The 21,146-nt window shown below is 36.9% G+C and overlaps 1 protein-coding gene across 4 annotated transcripts in view; it reads left to right on the top strand.

The window, feature by feature from the left end:
- PHF14 (PHD finger protein 14) overlaps positions 1-21,146 on the top strand; it is a 168,300-nt gene that overhangs the window by 128,259 nt on the left and 18,895 nt on the right. Inside the window, exons 18-20 of one of the 4 annotated variants that reach the window (XM_074574760.1) lie at positions 4,674-4,787; positions 6,469-6,551; positions 7,251-7,265. The exons of 1 other annotated variant lie outside the window; for it this stretch is intronic. In XM_074574760.1, the coding sequence (XP_074430861.1) occupies positions 4,674-4,787; positions 6,469-6,540 (186 nt within the window). In that variant the 3' untranslated portion in view covers positions 6,541-6,551; positions 7,251-7,265. Of the gene's footprint in view, positions 1-4,673; positions 4,788-6,468; positions 6,552-7,250; positions 7,266-21,146 lie in introns of those variants that run through there. 2 more of the 4 variants (XM_074574759.1, XM_074574764.1) reach the window with 2 other exon arrangements.

Here is a 21,146-nt window from a genome sequence, read left to right on the forward strand (position 1 = left end):
ATGTAATATACTGACGGCTCTTTAATTTGAAAACTAGTTCCAGGCTGATTCAAAACTTATTTAAAGCTAATTTATGACTTGTGTAATTTTCAACTGGACCAAGGTAAAGGATGATATATGAAAACTGATGCAGAGTTAACATAATGTATTCAAACCTGTCAGCTTGAAATCATCCATAAAGGGTTTGTGGGTTCGTGCGTTGATTTGTTTTCATTCTTTTTACTTTTGTTTGGGTTTAAAGTAACAATGGCAGAAAAAATAGTGGATGCTTGGCTAGTATAAATACCATTGTAAGACACTCTTTTTCCATCATTTTGTTTCAAATGCAACTTCTCACGCTTGCTAGCAAAGTATTTTATGCATAATTTTAATATATATATATACATCAGTTCTCCATTTTCTTCAAAATCAGAAGCTGTGTAGAGTTTCTATTTCATATGAGTCAACATCTCTGCTGACAGTAACATGGATTGTTAAACGGTTACAGTATTTTGTTACCATAGCATTCCCTATGAATATCCATGTCTCTATATGTATATCTGTATCATATTTACATACACAATACATATTTGTGTACGTGTATTGATCTTGTATTTAATGGTCTGGTTTTTAAGTGACAAAAAGTAAAAATAATCAAGTCCTCAAATTAAGCCACAACATCAGCATAGCATAAAATGTAAATATTTTCCTCTGAAATCTGTCACTTCCATATAGCTCACAAATGAAATCCACATCTGTTCTGTATGCGCTATTGATTTTTCAGTGTACTGTATCAGTGATACTTCTGCACAGCAAAGGACAAAACTAAAAGAACAATGTTTGCTTCTATTGCGGTAGATGCAAATAGCAAATATGCCAAATGGGATGGAGGGGAGAAAAGAACGGAATGCTTTGAGGGAGGTGCTGCAGTTGGATGCACCGTGCATCTTTGATTTCTCATCCCCTGACAGTCATTGTCACCTTTGATCTCTGCTGACCTGAATTTTAAAAAAATAAAAATAAAACATGCTGACTGTCCAAGACTCAGAATTTAACCAGCTGCACTTTTGTGTCTGCTGCCAAGACAAGCAAGCAAGTTCTATTCCAGGACTTGAATGTCTGTTTTGTTATATATTTGTGTCAACAAGTAATTCAAATACTATTTTTTTGCAGAACTGTGATTGATTCGAGCCAATGCTGTTATGGTATCTTAAACTGTGTGAATGTGTAGGTCATATGAACAGAGACATAGTTCAAAGCAGGGCTGTCTTTCCTGAATAAACACAGTAGAATGTCAGCACGTTTCATGTTTCCTCTTCAAGGTTTTGTAGGTCCAAGAAAGGATCATGTTCTGAGGAGCAAGCGTTGAGCAAAATTGGCATTGTGCAGGAGAAATGTAATTACTGAGCATTCTGAATTTATTTGTTTATGATCTAGTTATACTTGATAAAGAATTTCTGTATTTTCAGCAAACTGGAAGTACCTCTCAGTGGTTTTCCCCCATACTTTATTAAATAATATAATTAAATATTGTGATCTGTTAAAAAGCTATGTCTTGTTCTGTCCAACTTGAAAATGCAGATATGTGAGCTTTCATATGTAGGTTGGAAAATATAATAATATTTTAATGAAATGGGGGAAGGCTTAAGCACTAGAAAAGATGTGTACCAAATTACTTACTGTGTAGGTTACATGTCCATGAACTGTCATGTCCATCAGTGCTACGCTTGAGGCTTGCCAATGAGAAGTGCCATTGACATGGTTTTCATCACGGGAGGCATTGAAAAAAGAAAGAAGTGACTTTTTGCAAAGTCAGTCCCGGGTGTTATGATTTACATAATAATGAGGAACAATAGGAAACTAGTTCTAATTATTTTTGAAATACATTTTTCCTTTTAAGGCTTCTTCAATAAAAATGTTGGTTTAGGTCAGAGATATAGATTTCTTGCTTTTCTTTACAAAAGTAAACAATGATAATGCTTTTTCAGGTTGTTTTATTTGCTGAGTACAGCAAGAAGTCAAGGTACCAGTATTTGTTACCAGAACTATTGCTCATTTGGCCATGAATTCATAACACACTGAGAAGCAGCTTTGTGAAAGTTCTCACTTGCACCTTGCAGCATTTTTATTGTTGTGCCTTACCTGAAAGGATCTCATTCTCCTTACTGAATACTTTTATTTCTGAAAGCTGTGCTTCACATGCTGCCAGACTAGTTCAGTGCAACACAGATAGCCTTTCTTACATGTGTTCAGGTTCTATACAGTTTTCCTGAGAACTTAGAGCAGTGTGAAAAGAAATAATAAAGCCCGTGTAATTGGAAGGGGAGATGCATTTTCTGCCTTCAGTTTCTGAATAATAAAGTAAATTTGATTTCCATCCATCTCCTTAAAAGTGGAAGTGTTATATTAGCTAGTTCTTAAGAAAACTATTGAGAAGGATGGCCAAGCTGCTTGGAAAGAAGATATTCGAGACTTGGAAGAGAATCCATGACATGCTGGTCCTGTTGAGGCAAGAGGAACGGAATAGGAATGTATGTTTACCAAACTGCAGTTGTTCAGGCCATTTTTGAAAATAATTGTTTATTACTTTCAAAAATCATAGAAACAAAAAAAAATGTTGCTATCATTATCTGGCCACAGGTAATAGCAACGTAATAGAAGTTTGTTCAGACACAAAAGACAGGCACAATTCAAGGAGAGAGAAATCACTGAACCAAAGAATTCAGACAAATACATAATTTTCTCCCAGCAGATGTGGTTGTTACTTTTGTTTTTGTAAGTAGCACAGAAGGGCTTCTGGAAACATATTGAGCTGATAAATTGCATGGCGATGATTTAACTTCCTGGTTCTCAAGGAGAAAGCAAAACAGTCCTGTTCAGTACTCGGAGCCAGTTCATGGCTAATTGGGTCAACAAGAAGAGAGAAGCTCATCATCATAGTTTACTGGGAACCAAACTGAGGCAGCCTTTGAGAGAGAGAGAGGACATTTGCCTGGGCAGGTCCAGATCTGCTCGGGAAAACAGCAGGCTGACTGGATGAACATGATGCAAAATTTATTTTGACGGCATGCAGAGCATGGGGCTTTTGTACAGTTGGTAGAGGAAAATCGGGCTTTTATTATCAGAATGCTAGAGACGTTTCTCCTTATAGTTCACTGTGTTTAGCCGTGGTGTCGATATTCTTGTGAGGAACTGAGAAAGATGAAAAATAACGTGTTATTTTCCCTGTCATGGAATTATTTGGGATGGTAGCTCTACCAAGGTGTCTCATTTTTCCTTTTGTTCCACAGACCCAGTGCTTATGCCCGTAAAACAGTTCGGTGCAATGGCAGTTGGATGTCATTGTTAACATTTTAATTGATGGCATTCTTTATTCTTTGCTGAAAGCTCATTTTTCCTAAAATGTCTTCCTCATACCAAACCCTAAACTTAAGGTGGTAAGACACAGAATGGGCCAGAATATCCTTTTTCTAAGTCACAGGGAGGTGGTGCAACGAGAAAGGCATAAAATGCTTTATTTGAAATGTTTAATCTCAGAAGCTATTTTAAAGGGATTCACCTGCAAAGGTGTATGAAATAGGGGTGTTAGAGTGTTCCCCCTCCAGGTCCAAAGAGATTTTTCCAACTTTCTAGCCACCAGAAACACCCTCCATGTATTAATTCTTTTACAATATCTGGTCTTGCCTGTGATTCTCCGTGTGATTCATTAATGGTTGTTAGACCACAGCCTTCACTTTTACCCTTCCAACAGCCAAACACACATTGGGCTAAACTGCAAATGCAAAGTATTATCATTATGAAATTTTGATTTACTTTTTTAGAGGTTGTTATGTTGAAAAACTTAATAATGAGCTTTGCAGCTTGCAGTTTCCAGAAGTATAATCCTGATTTCCCTGCAATTAATGACTGTATAGAGAAAGTGATATATCAAAAGCACATATCCTGATTGCTAACTGATGACATCTAGAATATCTTCTGTAATGAGTATTACAAGGATAGTAGAGATAGTACCGATTAATGGATTTTTTTCTCAGTAGTAAAATATCTCAATCTATGCAGTTATCAAAAACACTGTGTGAAGCAGTGAAGGTATTACAGTGGTTTTTGTTTTGACTGTTCTGGTCATGTTGCATTGCAAAGGTACTTTAGAAAACAGAAAGTAAGCTACTTATTTTATTTATTTTACTGTAGTGTTAAAGTTACTAATAGACAAGTCTACTAACTTTTCTAACTTTAACAGGTTGTGTGCTGTATTGGTTTGCAGCGATTGGTAAAATACATTTGTGGGGGGTTGTTCTAGCATGGTCCCAGCTGTTTTGCAGAAACCTCCATCTTAAATAAGGGGATGAAATGTAACGTTCCCTCCCTTGCAGTTCAGGAGCAGGGGTAGGTATGGGCGAAACAAGCATGCTTATTCAGAACTTTGCAATTCTGAAATGCTATATAGCTATTTAATAATTCTGATAATGCTTTTGTGAAGAAAATATTACTGTTTTAAGAGAAAATATGTGATGCATGTTTTTGCCTCTGGAGTAAAAGAAGATGCCCAGAGTAAAAAGAGTAGAGTTTTAGACCTCAAGTATTTTTAATGTCTCTGTCTGTGCTTAGAGCGCAGTTCCTCTAAAAAGTCTCGTTTTCTTGGCGTGCCACGTCAACACGCTGCTGAGGGGTCTATTTGTCTCTGTTGCCCTCAGGACTCCGAGCCGTCAAATGAGGTGGTCTCAGAGGCCCCAGGTAACGTGGTACCCTCTACCTCAAGAAGTAGCTCTGAAGAGCTTGTATCGGTGGCACAGAAACGTCCAGAAGAGGTAGGACATTCTGTGTCTATTCTTTTCCAAGTTTAACTGTTGGGGGATACACGTTTGCCTCTGTTTTTCATGCTTAGTGTTGTTTTACTCATAGCAGAGACTTTTTAAAGCTAAAGCTCAATCTTACCCTCCCATACCAACAACATGAAAGACAAGGTTAAATCTCAGTAGCTATATGCCAAGTACATTCCATCTGCTGCCTTTTTGATACTGTTGCTTATTATCAGTGATTGGGGAAGTATTTTTTCTTGTTCCTGTCTTCCATGCCGTGACAATAACAGGAGTCCCACTAGATTCTGGCTAATTAAACTTTATGACACTAAAGAGTCAGAAGTAGAATCTGTACATAGGTATATAGGTAGATGTAAAGCTTTTGTCATCCTTCATTAAATTTAAATACGGCTAACTGCTGGCTTGTGCAAAGGAAAGACCCCCGCTAATATTGTGTCTTTTTTTTGTGCCTTTGTTTTCCAAAAAATGATACGAGGTGCTAATGATGTAGTATGATCAGAAGTCCATAGTCCCTGTCGTTACAAGAAAAGGTACTGGCTTGTAAGGTAGTTCCATAAAGTAGCCAATGACTTGGGTTTTATTCTGTCCCTGCAACGCATACTTGTCACAGTACGCCATACCTGGAGGAGAGGTTGTCTGCAGAATTCAGACTCAGAATTTGGTTTTATGGTGGCAGTCATCCTTTCAGAGAACCATTATTATCCTTAAGTTAACCCTCCCTGTGAGAAGGAAGTCCTTTATTTGGAGTAGCCTTAACGTTATTAACCTTGGCTTCCTCAAACAGTTTAGATGTTATTATTAAAGATATTGCAAGTACCAGCTAATATAAAGACTAGTATTTCCTGCTTTTTTCTCAGATTTCTTTTGACTATAATCTTCCCAGTAAAGGAGAGTATGCGATACTAGCCATAGGAAATACAGTACAATTTATTAGTTCTTAGTGCAGCCTTTAGATAATTATCAAATACCTTCTTGAATTTCTCCTTTCCTCTGATAGTCTTGTCACTTTGTCTGAAGAAGAGGGAAATCCGCAGTACAGGGCCAGAAGAATTCTTAAGAGTGTTTTCTGGATTTAGACCAAATAGGTACTTCACTTATTTTGGAGTATCACCACATATTCTAAGATAGAAAGCCAAGTTCTCACATCTAAGCAGTCCTGAGGATGGAGTAATGTGAGCTTTTAGCAATACTTTTGTATGTATTCTTCAGTAGCAAAGGGACCTCTAGTCTATGGAGGGCCATGGGTTCCACCTCTGAAGTCTCGGCTTTGCCAGATTATTTTAGTTCACTGGAGAAATATTGAGATCACAGGTGATACTTAAAAATAAAAATAGAGGATAAGTGCTGCAGAAAGAGGAGTGAAACGTGGTTAGTTAGTAAAAGGCAACCGAGAGGAAGATGGGTATACAGTTTTTGGCTTTGTGGAACAAAACCAGCTAAACTCTGGGGGAGAGGAAACTTCAGAGAATTGAAAGATGGAAATATACCCTTTGAATTTTAAGAAATACCTCAGTAATAGTTTATGATGAAGCTGTTTCACTCAATGTGGGGTCATAAAGTATTATATGTATTTTATAAGGGAAATAGACTTTCTTCAATCATATTTACTGCAGTTTATATAAAAACAGAGAGAGGTGAGTCAGAAGGAGTTTTGTGGTTGGATTTGCAGGGAACCTTGAGAGGGGAGCACCAGTATCCTGAATTTCCAAATTCAGAACCCACCGTGAAACAACCCATCTAAGTTACGCATGGGTAAGTCAGCACGGTAAACAAACGTTTGTGAATTACACCCTAAAAACAGGTCTTTTGCAAAACAAAACAAAAAAAAGTGTTTGCAGAGCTTTACTTCAACTAATGTCTTATTATTTCTTATGTTATTTGAAGTCTCCTGGTACATCAAGCCTTTATCTTCTTTCAGTATCTGCTTAATGAGTTAATATTTGGAATTAACTACAGCTGCTAACTGATGCATTATTTATATAATAATTTATGTCTTATGTTCAAGACATCAGTATTGGTGAGAAGGCAATTGTTACGGAAAAGCTCAAATGCCACCACGGAAAAGAGAAATAGGAGAAAATTTTAAAGAAGGTAAAATGGCTAACAGACTAAGGATTTCAGGAAGGTGGAGGAGAATTGAGAAAGATCTGGAAAGTGATGTTCAAAAAGAGTCTTGGACTTGCAAATGTGAGGAGAGAACAATTTCTAGTAGGTGAAAAGTAAGGAAAATCCCATGAGTGACCGCGTTAATTTGTATAAACCATAGTTTTGTCCTGCTTACAATTTATTTTCCTCTTAGATAGGCCAGTCTGAATCTAACACTTGGTTATTTGTGTCATTAGTTTTAACTTTCTGGAATGTCATTTGATCACTCAGATGAGGCTTTGTTTTGCTTGTCCAGTTGTTCCTCCTAGTAGAAATGATGGTTGAATTTTGATTTCTACTTAACAGGAAGGCAGCATGGCATCCGCTCCTCTTATTCCCTCCCTTCTTCCCAGCCTCTTTTCATGCTCTAAAATCAGATTTAACTCTGCATGGGATCGGGACAGTGTCCAGCTACGTCGCATATGACAAAAGCCACTGCAGAAATAATTAGCGTGTTGGGTTTAGATTTAGATACCTGTGAAATTTGTGTACCTGTGAAGGATTCGGGAAAGCGTGTGTATTCATCAGTGTATTTCAGATGCAGAAACACTTTGGGTTATAAAATAACCAAATTGTGTTTAGCGTTAGAAAGATAACTTATTCTGTGTTTTCAAAAGCTATGCAATCCTCAATAAAATTTAAATTTTATCGATTTGAATGCTTGAATGATTTAATTAGTTTCCATACTAAAATAAGGAAATGTCCTGTGTGATTGATGAGTTAATATTGTATATATTTATTGTCTTTTTTAAGAATAGGAATTGAAAAGTGGAATTAAAAGAAAAAAATGATGAATTGAAAGGGGACAGGTGTGTGCTGTCCTAATTTCAGTGTCATTTCATTAGACCTTCTTAGCAGTTTCTTAGGAAACTGTAGAATAACACTGCTTTTCATAGAATGTTACAGTAAAATATATTGTTTTGGTGGTTTCCCTCCAACAGTAATGCTTAAAATAGGAATTTTGTCCCCACAACCATTTCAAAATTCAAACCTTCACTATTGTTAGTATGGCTTGAGTAAATACATTGAATTATATGTGTGATATCACACATTCTTTACCATGAACTGATGAAAGAAAATTCTCTGGACATGTTGATTACCTAAGACTCAGAACTTTTAAAATGTTTTAAATGTACAGATACACCTGTTTGAATAACACTGTAATCATTTGATAAAATTGAAAGGCTGATGAATTAGATTTCATGACCCTTACTCTGTTTTTTTGTGGGCACTTTCATTGTGCATCTGGCAGTTGCAGTATATTTAGTAAATGTGTTTATATAGTTCTTTAGAGGCATATACAGTGATGTTGAAGAAGGCAAAGGTTTGTTGTTAATGTGATTTTGCTTTCCTTTTTTCATATAGTGGCTGAAGAGCAGGACGGGTGGGCTGTATCTCGATACCATTTCTTATAAGCAGCACTTTAATGTACGGGGAGTGGTGGTGCCAGTTATCTAAGTAAGAAGAGACTAGTTTTAACAGTTCCCTTAAACCTGAGGCTCGTAAGAGGCATATCCTCTTCTTTAATTAGAAGTAAAATAGAAATACATGAGTTATGTGTATTAATTTCCTTCGCCAGTCCTGTGGAAATCAATTAATCATGTTTTAATAGCGTAAGCCTAGAGGCTAACAGAGCTGTTCTTTCTGAATGGCTGCATTGCCAAAGCAGTACAGATACGGATGAAATGCTGTGCCATTCTCTCTCCTGGATGAAAAAACTGAATTGAACAACCAACCAATCAACCCCCTACTTTCCCCTGGAAAAAAGCATGTATATGCGTTCTGGAGCATTTTAGGGTAAAATATTAATGGTGTGATGGTAGCATATGAACATGAATAGCTTATATATCTGTGATGCTTTCGGAGTGGTGTATTAAAGCTATAAAAGCTGTGTAAAGCGTTGTGATTCTCAACTAAAGAAAGATTAAGATAGGTTCCCATTAATCTGTCTCTGAACTATTAGACATTCAGTGCTTGCTGTTTATCTGGGTAGAGCACAGACTTTTTTCCATTAGTAATGCACAGCTGAGGTATAGTGTTTTGTTTTATAGGAAAAGATGTGTCCCACACTTAAGTCATCTGCCATTAGTCGTAAGTATGGTACAGGCAGCTTAAAAGGTTTATAGAATTCAGTGTTAAAATCTTTGCATTATTCTTGGAAAATCTTGGGGAGCCATCTGCATTATTTCATATATGAGCAAAGAGAACTTTTGGTAATTTTTATGAACACAATTGGCAGCTGATACTATCTTTCATTTCTTGAGTTATCTTTCTTCCTTGGTCTCTGGATAAAACCTTTCCCAACAAGTCCTGCTGCCGCTTCAAGTTGGTAAGAAAAGGAATTTTTTTAAAAACCCAAAGCTATAAACTTCAGCAGAGCGTCCAATCCATCCTTATGCTATTTTATTAGACTGAGGTATTGGCTTTTTAAACAAGGTGTGATGTAACATGTTCTGAAATAATTGAATAAGAATTCCATGGCAAAGCTTGTAATAATGCACATGTGATATTTTCTCCATCTGTTATTATTAGAAGACTGTTAAATAACTAGATTTCCATCACCAACATCTTTCATTTGAGAAAATAACTCAATCATCATATAGAATAAGCATTGGCAGGGAGACAGATGATCTGTGCTCTTAGAGAACACAAGAAAACGTTAGAGAAAATATACATTTATATATCTATCTATATGTATACATGCAAAGGTTTTATGCTTGTGAAAAGGCTGTGCATTCCTTTCTCAATTTCATAGGCATAACAGTATTTTCCCTCTGTTCTGTGTATCTGCTAGCTTGGACTCATGTAACAGAAGAATTGTGTCAGACTGTTGTTGCTGTAAGTAAATTGTTCTTCCTGACACACTGCTAACTGAAAAAGAAATCCAGTTACCCACATAGAGTGGGTTGGACTGTGTATTTACTCTTGAACACTCAATTTTTTTTGTTTAACTTCTGAAGAGCTTTCCTGCTCCAGAAAGTCACCGGAAATTCCCATGCTGTATGGATCTAGCAGACTGTTTCCTGATGAAAAATCATAAGTGATAATTTACTAGTTGTCCTGTATCATAGGTGAATAATCTCCCTTTATATCAGAAGTTGTAGGGCTGTGATTTTGTCAGAGGCTGATTTGTACTCTGAACCTGCTGCTACACTGAGATCAGGATGTTCGTTTTGTGCGACACCACAAACGCTACAAGGCATACTTTGACAAGAAGAAAACATATTAGGTCATCTGCGTGTCATCCATCCCCTAGTAAGACATAGGATTGATCCCTCTGGTGCATTTGTTAGTACTTTATTCTGGTTTTAAAACTTCTGAACAGTCATGATTTTCACATTTTGGGAGCCTTTTCCTTTACACTCCTGTTCAAAGGACCCTATGGATTATTTATTGTACCCCTCCTCTTCGTTTTCTTTGACTGGCAACGAAGAGTTGCGACAGATTACAGATCTAGAAATGCTATGCATTTAAGAGTATTTTCTGGACCTAAGTCAGATTCATTGTAGAGAAGACTGAAATTTGGTTACTTGGCTTAAATTTGGTCATTTGGCCCGTAATCCAGCTCCTTGCATCGAAGTGTGGGTTCCAACCATCAGTCTCATTTATCGAAACAGGGGAGTTGAGTCACCTATGCAGATCATTTGGCACTCAGGAGATTTGTTTGATTTTACTTTTTATGCTTCTACAAGTAATTATTACAATTACTGAAGTTCCCATTAATATTTCATAACAAAAGTGCTAAGCCACATGCCTGAAAAGCCTTAGAGTCTAACAGTGTTAAAAGTGAATTAGTAATGAGCGGAGAAGAGAACATAATACCTTTGACTACTGAAGTGATTCCTCTGCAAAATAAACTGGGAAATACAGTAAGCATGGAAATGCTCTGGAGTTAGGAATTCATATTTTCCATCTAATCTCTTCACCTGGCTGTTTTATGTAATCTTCTTAATAACAAAACGTAAAGGTCGCCAAGGTGGTTGGAAAACGCTGTCACGCAGTTCTGCTTCTGAAGTCAAAATTTATTTATGTATATTTAAGCTGTAAATGGCCTTACAGAATGAGGGCTCCTCTTAGAAGAACATTATTAATTTAAAAAATGAATTAGGTCTGTTTAAAATTTCCACAAATCCAAGACATTTTTCTTTATTTAACCTTTTCACAGTCTCTGCCCTTCTTTAAAGTACATTCAGTCCTATATCATCTGTTACTCAGGAAGGTATTTAATACATGACTTGGCATCATTTGCATTATACAAGAAGATTAACTTTACAAGCTCTGCTATTAATCTGAGTAGCTCTACATATTGACCTATGAAAGAACATAATTAAGTTAGCTTAATTAAGTTAATTAATTGTTACACTCTGATGAACTTACTATTGAGAGGAAATTAAAGGCAAATAGAAAATGGCATTCATTGGTTTGAAATCATATTTTAAAGGATTTTACAAAGATACATTATATTTAGATGACGAAATTATCTATTGTGTAATAACCAAAGCAGAGGCAATTAAAAATGTCAAAAGCTAAGAATCCCGGCAGTATTCTCTCTTATTGCTTGACATGCAGCCATATCTCAAAAAGCAATTAAAAAAACGTGCTAGAACTTTAGAAAATAACTGTTGTGGGTGTTTTTTTCCCCAATACCCGAATAATTGAATTCAGAAACTGACACCACTGTCTACACATGGACTACAGAGAAAAGCAGACTATAAAAGTTAGGTAAGTGTTATAATCTGATACCACACTCTCCTTTTGGGGAGAGAAAAGGGGAAAGGATTGAAAGACAGCGCAGGGCAGCAAGCAGTGCCCCGTCAAACGTACGTACTCGCACATCGGCATAAGAATGTCTTTCTCAAGCAGCGATGGAGGGGAAAGGGGACACTTCTGGAATTTTCTCCAGCAGCTGAATCGGCTGTCAGGAGTGCCTGCGAGTTGGCTGCAGGAAAGCGCTTCAGGGTTACGGCACAGATCCTGTGCACGGAGAGACCCCCCTCATGACTCCAACATCTGGGGCGTGTTCATCAGTCTTCGTATGCACTGGTGGGTACCCTGGAGATCATCAATTCCAAATAGCCGTCATGAATAAGAAGTAAGAGAAAAATGGCAAAACATGCACAAACGTGCCACAATAAATGCTGCCAAAAAAGCAGTTTATTAATCTGTGAGATTCATTAATTTTACCATGGCTTTAGTTTGAAATGATTTTGTCTGAACAATCATTAGTTCTCTACTATTTTTTTTTCCCCAGATATATGGGTTTTCTGGATGGCATCTTCAGTGAAGTTAGGATTTCATATTTTCTTTCTTTTATAAAAAGTATTATTTTAACTCAAGTGAAAACATTATTTTCCCTGAGGTATTATTCTTTGGCATTTCCAGGTCACATGAAAAGGTCATTGATCTGTGGGTACATTCTCTGGAAAAATAGCAGCATTGAAAACGGGAAGCCAGTGTCATTTCGACTCACTTGTGTACAAATTTCTATTCATATTCTGAATACAGATAGGTTGGAAATTCATTCCTTCAAAGAGGAAAAAAAAAATCTTTCCTTGAATCATACTAGGTTCTTTTTCATTTGAAAAAAAAAAAAAAAAAGAAATCTGAAACATTCCTTAAAATGGATAGGATCAGAAGAAACAATTAAAGTACAGCTACTGTATATTTATTAAGACATGTTGTTCTTCTTTAGCACCTTGCTCATAAAAAAATAGTTTTAATTTTTGTAAATTCAATTTGAAAAGAACATGTTGTTATATTTGGCCACTTTAAAGTGTTATAGAGCGTTAAACAACCAGCTATATTATAAGAAGAAACAACAGCTTTGATTTCAGCTTAAATGACCTGCTTTAAATCTTCTTCTTTTTTTTTTTTTTTTTTTTGGCTAGAGGAAGAGAGTGGAAAATGGAATGAAAAATGAAAATTAAGCAAGCTTTAGGTGGGAATATAGCAGCAAGTTGTACAAGTTGAAGGCTGTTTTCCACCTGCTGTATGTTTTGATAGCTGTACTGATGTCAGTGGACTTCGGTGTACCTGTGTGCACTGTCTGCTCAGCTCTGACTGGATTGTTCTGAGGTGTTCATGCCATGGCACGGCACGATGCCATGTAAGCTACTGTTGTCATTTGCTGTGCAGCATGCGTGAAACACAATGGAAATTCTTTCCTGGAGGAAAGTAAACGTAACTCCTTTCTTCAGTATGTTCTGTACACGCTCTTAGTGTTCTTTTTTCTTTCTTTTCTGAGGGATTTTTTTTATCTTCTCTCTTATCTGTAATATTTGAATGAAAAATTAAGCAAATACGTTCTCTGGTCATTGTAGGCAGTGTAAATATTAGACCTCACATTGCACTGTGAACAAAGCAATGATCTTCTTTTTTAGGTGATATATAATGTCAGAAATTTTCTGGTTTATTTTAATGTGACAGGTTGAAAATATCATCGGAACCCTTTTACGTTATTAGAGTCTAGATTTTGGATAATGAAGCTTGAGCAGAGTTGAAAATTTCAATGTCATCTTTAAGGTAGTGAAGATAAGCAGAGGTCAGTCAGTAGTCATTAATAACGTAGGTTATATAGATTTTTCCCTACCCACTTGTTTCAGGGTTATCTCTGAACTGCGGTGCAATCCCAATAGTGTCGCAATGCTGCTTCATCAAAGTATTGTTTCTGTAAATTTCTCTCACTGTTAAGCAGAATATTTAGACATTGAAGAGTTTGTATTACCTAATATTTTAGCACAGTAGGATCAGTGATGTGTTATTTATGAGAACGGCTCTTTTTGCTATTAATGTGTACTTTTGTGATAGTCATATATACATTAATCTACCCTAATTAACAGTAAATTAAAATTAAATTTATGTTAATGCCAAGTATGTATTTTCTGAAGACTGTGAAGTAGATTAACACACACCATTATCTTTGATAGCCCTCATTGACCTGCTAAATCCTTCTTACGTGAACAGTTTTCCTATAATTTTTTTTTTTTCGAAGTGGCTACTCAGCTATTTTAGCCTCCCAAAACCTCTAGATTACCTGGAATATCCAGAAGTACGTATTCTATGCTATAGTTACGGGCTTCGTTTTAGAAACCGTGAAAATGTTACTGAAAATACAGTTAAATTCAGAGAGACTTGGACTATGATGACGAGCAGTGTGTCTGGGCAGTTAGTTACCCATTATCCAGTCCTGATGTGTTTTACTCTGGTAAGATTCTTGTGCAAATTGGTTGAAGTCAGCACAGGAAATTAGCACACACCTTCTGTCAGTAAAGATACTTCTGTGTCCTCTCGTAGGGACCGCTTTGGTATTATTCTGTATTCTCCATATACGCAAAAGAGGTGGAGATATGCCGACTGCACAACCTAGCTGGCCAAAATCATTTGTCTAAACCTCCATAGATTGTGCCAGTTCACTCAGTTCAGTGAGAAACATGCTTGCAGAGTGCTTTTCAGGGCAGATTAGGCTTTAACCTAGCGGAATGTGTTTCACTGCTGGCTAAGACAGGGCCTGGAGGTGCTCTGCAGGTCAGTAGCCAGCAGAACGAGTCCTTAGTCAGTTTACACCAGCCCAAGCCCACGCCGCTGCTGAAACGGCAGTCTTTTGGGGAGGGGTTGATTGCAAGGGCATGTAGCGATAGGACGAGGGGCAATGGTTTTAAACTAGAGCAGGGTAGGTTTAGATTAGACGTTAGGAAGAAGTTCTTTACAATGAGGGTGGTGAGACACTGGAACAGGTTGCCCAGAGAGGTGGTGGAGGCCCCATCCCTGGAGACATTCAAGACCAGGCTTGATGAGGCTCTGAGCGATCTGGTCTAGTTGAAGATGTCCCTGCTTACTGCAGGGGGGTTGGACTAGATGGCCTTTAGAGGTCCCTTCCAACCCAACACATTCTATGATTCTATGATTCTGTTCCCGCAGCCCGCCTGATGGTCTTCTTGGACCAGAAGATGAGTGGGTTGGGTTGGTGGGCTGATCTGGCAGACCATGGGGTGACATCCACAGGAGCCATGGAGCACAACCTCCCTCTTCAGTGGCTGCCTACAGTTAAATGGTCCAGGGCTGAGAGTGAGACTGCATTGTGATTTCAGTGCTCTAGAAAAATTAAATTGAAATAACCCTCAAAAACCCATTAGTGTTTCTGGCTTTAGTGTATTGGGCAGTTTTTCTGTATTTATCCATTCAAAAGGAGCGCTTTTTCCTCATTTTACAGCTCTCCTCTCAGTTCACCCCACAGGAATGGGCTTCTCATATTTGGGTTGTTCAGGAGGTTGACTAAAATTAAGAGCTACTCCTTAATGTTGTAACTAATGAAAATCCTGCTCTTCTTTCTACAAATTAGGATCAATTACTACTTGTAAGATTTTCAGACAGGTGATTAGTTACACAAAATTTAGGCTGTGATTTGGAATCATGAACCGCAGGCGTTGGAATGCACAGAAAGTGGTATATGTGTGCTTGCATCCTTGTGACGTTTTTCGTGATCTTTATCAGAAGAAATCTTTTTAGACTATTAGTGCACAGAGGCGTAACTGCACCTTGCTCGTTGGAAAAATGGCACTGTTGGTTTGAATTCAACAAAACAGAGGGAACCATGTTAAAATCTAGGACTCTAACCTGAGCATCCTCTCTCCAAAAACAGAGTAAATTTAAGTAGTAGGTTCTAGTTTGGGGTAGATTAAAAAATTAAATTTGAAATCTAATTAAATGAGCAGTCATCGTAGAAAGTTGCCTTAAATCCGTACAATTGAATTACAATAGTATTATTCCCTGTATGTTTTCCAAACCATTGATTTTACTTGACTCCAGTTTTCTCCAAATTTTCGACAGACTTTTTGCATGTGGGCACTCACTATAGGTAAACTCAATTAATCCAATATTGGTCACACAGAGTGGGTATTATGAAGATAAATATCCATAGTTTAGAAGGATAAAGACAGGCCTTTAGAAAATAGCTTCTTAGAGAAGTGTGGAAAATTAAACACAAAGTCAAGAGTAAGGGCGTATTTGTTCTAATGTAGCTCTGAATCTGGCAGGCATAATACTCAAAACGGAAGAAAAGGTATGAAAAAGTAGGAAGCATGAAGAAAGGGAACATAAAGAAAGGAGCAGAGAACTTTTTCCTGCATTTTAGGTGCTTATTTTTATTCTCATTTTCTAACAGTCTTTATTTATATAGTTAGCTCTGGGAAAAAGATCTCAGTAAGTCAGCATTTAAAAATGGAGTCACCCATAGAATATAATTTGTGTATGTGCATGCTGTGCAAAATTTAAGATGTTTGTTTTTGAAAAATGTTGCTTGTTTTAACAGCCTCTTTATAGTTTCAAGGGTGGTATGTGAAATGGGGATAGAGGCAAAAATGATGCAGTGTCATTCAGAGCATGTAGATAATCCAAAAGGCCCCATTGTTCATATTTTCGCCTGATAAGCAGCAGAGTAAAAATAACCCAATTTTGAAGTCATGTTGTTATTTGAGAAAGCTTTCAGTGTCTGTACAGGCACCAAGTTATTCAAAAACATAAAAACTTCACAAAAATCAAACCCAACCTCAGTTCCTGTAAGAAAGATTGAGTAGAGGAAACCTCTTCCTTTGGCGCAAGTGTGGCACCGTGCAAAATCTCTCTTTATGCCATGGCGGATACATTTTATCCCTCCATCCCTTCCTTAAGGTCTCATGTAGAAACACTGAACACTTAGAGAAAATTTGAAAATAAACTTTTATTTGAATTATTTTATCTGAGATTGAAAGGTGGAAGAATTTATAACGGTGTTTAAAATAATATTACTATTCCAAAAGTCTAAGTTTTCTAAATTCTTCCTACGATACTAAGTATTTCAGGTGGAATTTCCTTATCTCAAAGGTTATTGTATTTATTAATAACATTTAATTTTGGAAACTAATAGGGATAAATTTGATTTGTTCTTGCCTTCATCTTGCAGTCTTCGCTGGGCCTTCAATGGCCTGTGGCCATTGAAGGCAACAAGAAACTGGGCTAGATAAACATCTGTTGTTACCCAGTGCAGCTCCTTATTTCCTTATGCCAAAAGTTAACCTGACAGTGTCTGCGCGGAGTGGTGAAGCCAAGAAATATGTCAAAAATTAAAACTTTTCAGATGCAATATTGCATACGTGGTACGGTTTCTGTTCTTTTCTTTTTTTCTTTTTTTTTCTGCTAAGTTAGCATCTATGTTTATATTTCACTGTTTAATACAGATGTAGCACATTGAGAAGATGGCTTAACCTATTTTTCCAGAGTATTACAACTTTAGAACTTCCTGAATTTTATTTACCGAATTAATGCTAGTTTAATTTAAATCAATATGCATTTTAATTTGAATTTAATAAGCAAGGGAGCTTTATGATGCAGCCTGTGAAGCTCCCATAACATAAATCAGCAAATAATTCTGTTCAATTATATATTGTAGTTTTCTCATGGCAACATTACCCCAAGAGCTTGTCATTTTGAGTATTTATTTTTAACTCCATAATCTGTATTGTGAATACATTTCGATTTTGCAGTCAGGGCTATATGGTTAAAAGCACTGGATCAAAAAAAAAAAAAAAAGATCCTTACTTCAAAGAGGTTCCATTTCTAGTGTAAAACCAGATGTTGTGGATAATTTTTTTGTTAAAAATCAAGTTATATTAGTTCTGTTTACTGCATTTCGGCTACGGTTTGCACTTAATAAGAGGGGCTTGTGCTTTTTTAAAATGAAAGACTGATAATTTATAAGACTGATAATATTGTTTCAAATCGTTGGAAATGTCAGGTTTTTTCCTACAGAGTGTATTACTCAGCAGTTTATAATAGCCTCTACTTCTCTGCATAATACAGAAACTTAAGTTAGTAATAGAAACAAGACTAAAGACAGGGAACAGATCACTTAATGGAACAAATGGATTCCTAGCCTTATTAATTGGTAAGCTTAAGCTAGAGAAGTATTGCGCATGTAAACTGGGAAAATGGAAGGCTGTTTGCATAAATATTTTTCCTTTAAAGCACGTCATTAATGGACTTTATCAAATCAGACCAAGGGTCTGTATCAAGCAGCTTCATCATCCATGTAGTCATGAAGTGAATGTCATCAGAAATCACTGGTCTTAAAACATTCATCGGCTCAATATGATAGAATGACTGCATTTTTATTTACACAATAACCTCAAATCCTCATATTAAAAAGTGGCAAATTTTTTTGCCCTTTGCTGTTCTAAGTGTGACACATGTAACAATTATTCATCATTCCATAATGGATCATTTTTATCAGAGTCCTGTGTCTCTTCTGTATATGTAGAATAAATATTTATGTTTTCTCATTTTTTCTGAGCTAGAAGATACTGATAGAATAGGTTTGAAGTGTCAACTATAATTCATTGCCTGCAAAGAAAAGCTTTATACTGATACTGTGTGAAAGGAGAAGAATATCTAAATCATTTCAGCAGCGAGCTTATAACCAAGATAATATCAGCATTTTCCTTCTTGAAAATATATCTGCCATAAATTAAAGGAGGTCTTCAGTATTTTATTAAAATGCTTCTGACAAGTTTAACCCCATCTTCAACAGGAATATATGTATGAATACGAAAACCTTCATTTCAAAAAAAAAGTGAAGGTCAAGTGAAAGTTAAAACAAGCTTGCGGTAAACTTCATAATAATGCTGCAGACATTCTGTTTAGAACACGGTAACAAATTATGATGCTTATTTAGTATCAATCTAAAGGTACACATTTTATTGTTATAGAAGCTTAAGATATAGGTAGCACTTCGCTTTTTTGTACAATAGTAATACAGTTGCCAGAAAAACCCACGAAATACATGTATACCGAGTATATTTGAATGAACTCTTAATTTAGTTAAAATTAGCCTTAGCAGTAAGCGTAAGGGAGGTGCATATCACAGTATATAATTATGTTTAAATACATACATAGCAAAGTCATCGGGATAATAAGAATATAATTAGAATTCAAAATATGTTTGTAATGAAGCATTTTATACACAAATACTATGGTTCAGTACCTTGTCACATTTTCAGCAACGCTTCCAGTTTAAGAAAATGCAGGAAAGTGTTGGTACAGTCTGTAGTGAGGTAATAGTGCAAGGGAAAAGTTGTATGTGACAAAACCCTGCACCCCTTTTGCAGAATTTACAGCTGCCCCTTTAGTATTTTTTAAAACTGTTTGATGTGAAGTACTTTAAAGGGTGATATACCACCTTTCGCTGGCCAGGGGAGAAGTGTACCCGCTTCCCATTCAAGGGTGAGTGGGTAAGTTTCGTGCCTTCCCTGTGAGCGCTCTTTCCCCAAGCCCCAGCTGCAGCAGCACCTCCCGCGCGTACGGCCGCTGGCTCCGTAATTCCAGCTGCAGCTGGAGCGCGCGCGTCCTCTGCGAGAGGTGCTCCCCAAGGCGCTTGGTCCGAAGAGACATTTCCCATCCACAAAAGGCCCAAAGCCTCCATCACAGCCTGGAACAGCTTTTCTTGCAAGTAAGTCGAAAGGTGAAACCGAGTCTTGGGTGTTTCTGATGTATACGAGAATTTTACTTTGAACCCCGTGTGGTTTTTTCCTGCAATAAATTTCACTTTAATCACTCATTAGTATGACATCACGTTGATGTTGAGACAAGCCGGAAGATTTTGTAAGGGCATGTATTTAATAGGAAACTTCTGTAAACATAATTTTATGAGTATACACAACATTTCAATTTAGAAACTTGATAATTGCTTTCTTTAAAAAATCAGATATTAAAAGGCAATGTGAGAATGAATCCTTCCTTTCCATGGCAAAAACACAGAAGCAGTCCTGCATTTTGGAAGCAATTAATATGTTAGGAAGGTCGTTATTGTAAAGCTATGCATTTGTCCCTGCTAGTGGCATAAATAAGGCAAGTGATCTTACGGTATTTGCTGTTGTCAAATTGCATTAGCATCTTAGCCATGATAAGAATGTCATTAATGTGAAACAAAAATTAATTGCTATGATAAGGCAATAAAACTTGTTTAATACTGCATGATCAGTCTTGAAAGAAACTCGCAATTTCAGTTCTAATTCCTTCTGTAAATATTTCCAGTTCCTACAGACTCTGAATCTTTACCTTTTGTCATTATTTGCAGACAGACTGGAATTTACTCTTGGATGGGCACTCTGTAGAAACAAAGTGTTAAGGGTGACTCCATTTGCCTGCCATCTGTCCTTGCCGTAATGTTTTTAGCATATGTATTAGGGAATTGTTGCACTGTCCCATCCTAAAATCAGTGTGGAAGATAAGGGCGATGAGTTATGTTCTGGGCACTCCTTCTGCTGTCCACCGAATGCATCTTGTGTAAGCAAATTGTCCAACTTTCAGACAGCTGAAATGCAGGAAAGATGAATCTGAGTCGTGGTCACTGAAATTAGCAGCGGTTCTATATCAAACCACATAGAAATTAATTGCTTAGCTTTGCTCATATTTCACTCAGGTTTTCAGGCATCTTTTTTAAGATTATGCTGTTTACGCATGCTGAATTTTGGTCAGCCGCCTCAAGAGGTCTCGAAGTAACATAGTACTTCAACCCAAACAGCTGTCTACATGGGGGATGAGAACCTCCTTTGACTGTTAGGTTCCACTGCTTATTAGAGAGAAGCAAAGGCATTGATTGCATTTGTATCTCTAAATTCTACACATTCAATTCATAAGCAGCATCCTACTGGAAAGACTGTTATTTTCTGGGCAGCAGACAACCATTTATATTTGATCTTGTCCTGCAGATTCACTCGGTCCTCTTACTTTATGAAGAATCAGAGTAAATTAATAGTAATAAAGGCAGGGAGTCGATGGAACTGTTCCATTTTCCACCAACTACCCTAAGTGAGGTTGCAAACTTTTGTTAGGATAAAGGCTTTTCTCTCAGTGTTGTGCTACTCAAAACGAAGACATTTGGTGTTGAAAATAAACCTTGAATAGGTGGACAACACACAATTCAGAATCAATAAAACTCGGCATTTCATTCCAAAAAATCGATCTGTCTGCATCTGTACGGGTCTGCTTCTGGAGAGCTATCTAGAGCTTAAAGTTGCTTGCATACAATCAAATGCGTGCTAAGAACTTATAATTCACAACAGCCCATTGTTCTTTCCTTTAAAATATCTATTTCAGTATAAGAGATACTATATGACGATATGTCTGTGTTGAAGTGTGAGGTCATGCCTGTTGGAAATCAGGCATTTATGT

This window comes from Larus michahellis, chromosome 2 (genome assembly GCF_964199755.1).
Source record: "Larus michahellis chromosome 2, bLarMic1.1, whole genome shotgun sequence".
Classification (NCBI taxonomy): Eukaryota; Metazoa; Chordata; class Aves; order Charadriiformes; family Laridae; genus Larus; species Larus michahellis.